Here is a 2,500-nt window from a genome sequence, read left to right as displayed (position 1 = left end):
TATGAAAAATATTTTCATTTTCAATACGAGCAACAAAATAGGAAGAAAATGGAAGGTAGCTTTTTGGTCACCGAAATATCGGGGGTACATGTCGGTTCTTATTAACTTTGTATTGGATTGGATGGATGGAAAGAGGGAAAGAAATTTAAAGTTTCGAGGGTAAGTTTGATAGTGACAAATCTATTAATTACCCAAGCATGCACGATCCTGCATAAGCATACACACACACACACACACACACACACACACACACACACACACACACACACACACACACACACACACACACACACACACACACACACACAGTATCGCTGCGCTTCGAGTCGTTACTCCAACTCTCGTGGGCGGGGAGTTGGGTGTGTGTGTGCGTGTAAGGTCATAGCATTACCCATAGATCGGACATACGAGCTCTGGGCTCTCTTCCGGGAGGGAAATAGCTGTCGATCACGAGTCCAACACATGATCCAAAGACCAAGGTGAATCACACACACACACACACACACACACACACACACACACACACACACACACACACACACACACACACATACACATCCATTCATTAATTCACCCTTACACAAGTATAGCCACACGCACATAGATAAAAACACACATTCAGACATAGACTTGATTACACATGCTCATATGTAAGTACACGGATATTGCCTGCATAATATCGAATAGGAAGGTTTTACTCTAATAAAATTAATCATAGTACTCGTATTATGTATGACTGTACATAGATACATATGCAAGTATACATGGATGAATATATAAAGTGTATTCACATCATTTATGCATAGACATATATACATACATAAATTTATGCATACATACATACATTCATACATACATACATACATACATACATACATACATACATATATTCATCTATATATGCTTACATACGTGTATATTTGGACGAATGTATACATAGATAAATTCATGTAAACATGCACATGAACATATATCCATTCATACATGCATACAGCATATACATACACTTGTGCATACACATATATGAATACATACATACATGCTAACATACATACATATATACATACATACGTACGTACGTACATACATACATACATACATACATACATACATACATACATACATACATACATGCATACATACATACATACATACATGCATACATACATACATACATACATACATACATACATACATACATACATACATACATACATACATACGTACGTACGTACATGTGTAATAAAACCACTTGGAAAATAAAATAAAAGGTGACCGAACGTTTTCGTCTATTTAAGACATTTTCAAAGGTACAAGTTAGCAGTGACATATATACAAAAGAAGCACATTAAGGGGGAATTAGGATAGGTCCAATAGTGACCTCACTCTCTCAGCACTACCGGACGTTTGACCCGGCTACTGTCAACAATCTTATATGTTACAAAGTTATCTAATTTATATATTTCCATACTCATATTCATGTTATTCTTAAATAAAGCTTTTATATAACATGGTTCTATGATATTCCTCTCCTTAATGTCCTTAGTTAAGACAATTTTCTTTATCCCAATCAATGCAATGATTAAAGTCCTTTAACTGAAAAAACAACCCACTTAAAACTTGTCCTGTTCTGATGTTATATTTATGTTGGTTTATTCTCAATTTTAAATCCTTGCCTGTTTGTCCAATATAATCAGAGTTACAATTTTTGCAAGGGATACTATAAACACCGCCTTCATTACAAGCAGGTGAATTTTTAAAGACAACTTGGACACCAAATTCATATTCTACCGTGATATGTTGTCCTCTACTATCATTGTATACCATCGTGATATTTTTCCTCCCCTATCATTATATCATATCATGATATTTTGTCCTCCCCTATCATTATAACCTATCATGATATTTTGTCCTCCACTATTAACCCATTCAACTTATGTCAGCCACTTGTGGTGTAGATACGAAAAATTGGATATGGTAGGCCTCGCGCCGGCCCGTACATCCGAATATCATCTGATGCGGCTTGACCGCGCGAGGACTGACGTCATATTTTTCTGGTGTTTGATCAAACATTTTGGTGTTTTATGATTTTTTGTTTTATTTGACCAAATGACAAGACATCTTGTCATCGGAGTTTAAAGGGTTGATATATCCCATAGTGATTGTTTTGTCCTTTGTCGAAGACACTTACCTTAATCTCTTTCTTTTCAGGTAAGCGAGACTGTCCATGGTTGCCAGTTTGCTTGTGTCTCCTTCACTACTTTAGTGAATAAAATCACCTGACGACTCTCAAAGGTAAAATCATTCAATGACAAATAATCGACAACTAACTTTCTTGTGTTACCGAGGGACTTACCATGGTATTCTAAAAAAAAAAAAGAAAAAAAAAGAAAAAAAAATCCTTATATGAATCTTATTTAAATCCTTGGAAGGGAAAGATTTATATAAGGAAAGTTTTTTTTTTTTAGATACCACCGAAATATTTTTACTGTGGTATTCA

General features: G+C 35.1%; 1 protein-coding gene across 2 annotated transcripts in view; it reads left to right on the top strand.

Annotated features, from left to right (window-relative positions):
* LOC143021013 (cell adhesion molecule Dscam1-like) overlaps positions 1-2,500 on the top strand; it is a 985,717-nt gene that overhangs the window by 899,918 nt on the left and 83,299 nt on the right. Inside the window, exon 5 of one of the 2 annotated variants that reach the window (XM_076178149.1) lies at positions 2,212-2,371. The exons of the other annotated variant lie outside the window; for it this stretch is intronic. Coding sequence (XP_076034264.1) covers positions 2,212-2,273 — 62 coding nt within the window. The 3' untranslated portion in view covers positions 2,274-2,371. Of the gene's footprint in view, positions 1-2,211; positions 2,372-2,500 lie in introns of those variants that run through there. 2 annotated transcript variants of the gene reach the window in all.

This window comes from Oratosquilla oratoria, chromosome 3, assembly GCF_046742065.1.
Source record: "Oratosquilla oratoria isolate Oo_2021 chromosome 3, ASM4674206v1, whole genome shotgun sequence".
In the NCBI taxonomy this organism is placed as follows: domain Eukaryota; kingdom Metazoa; phylum Arthropoda; class Malacostraca; order Stomatopoda; family Squillidae; genus Oratosquilla; species Oratosquilla oratoria.
The sequence above is the reverse complement of the archived record's forward strand: the minus strand, read 5'-3'. Positions and strand labels throughout refer to the sequence as shown.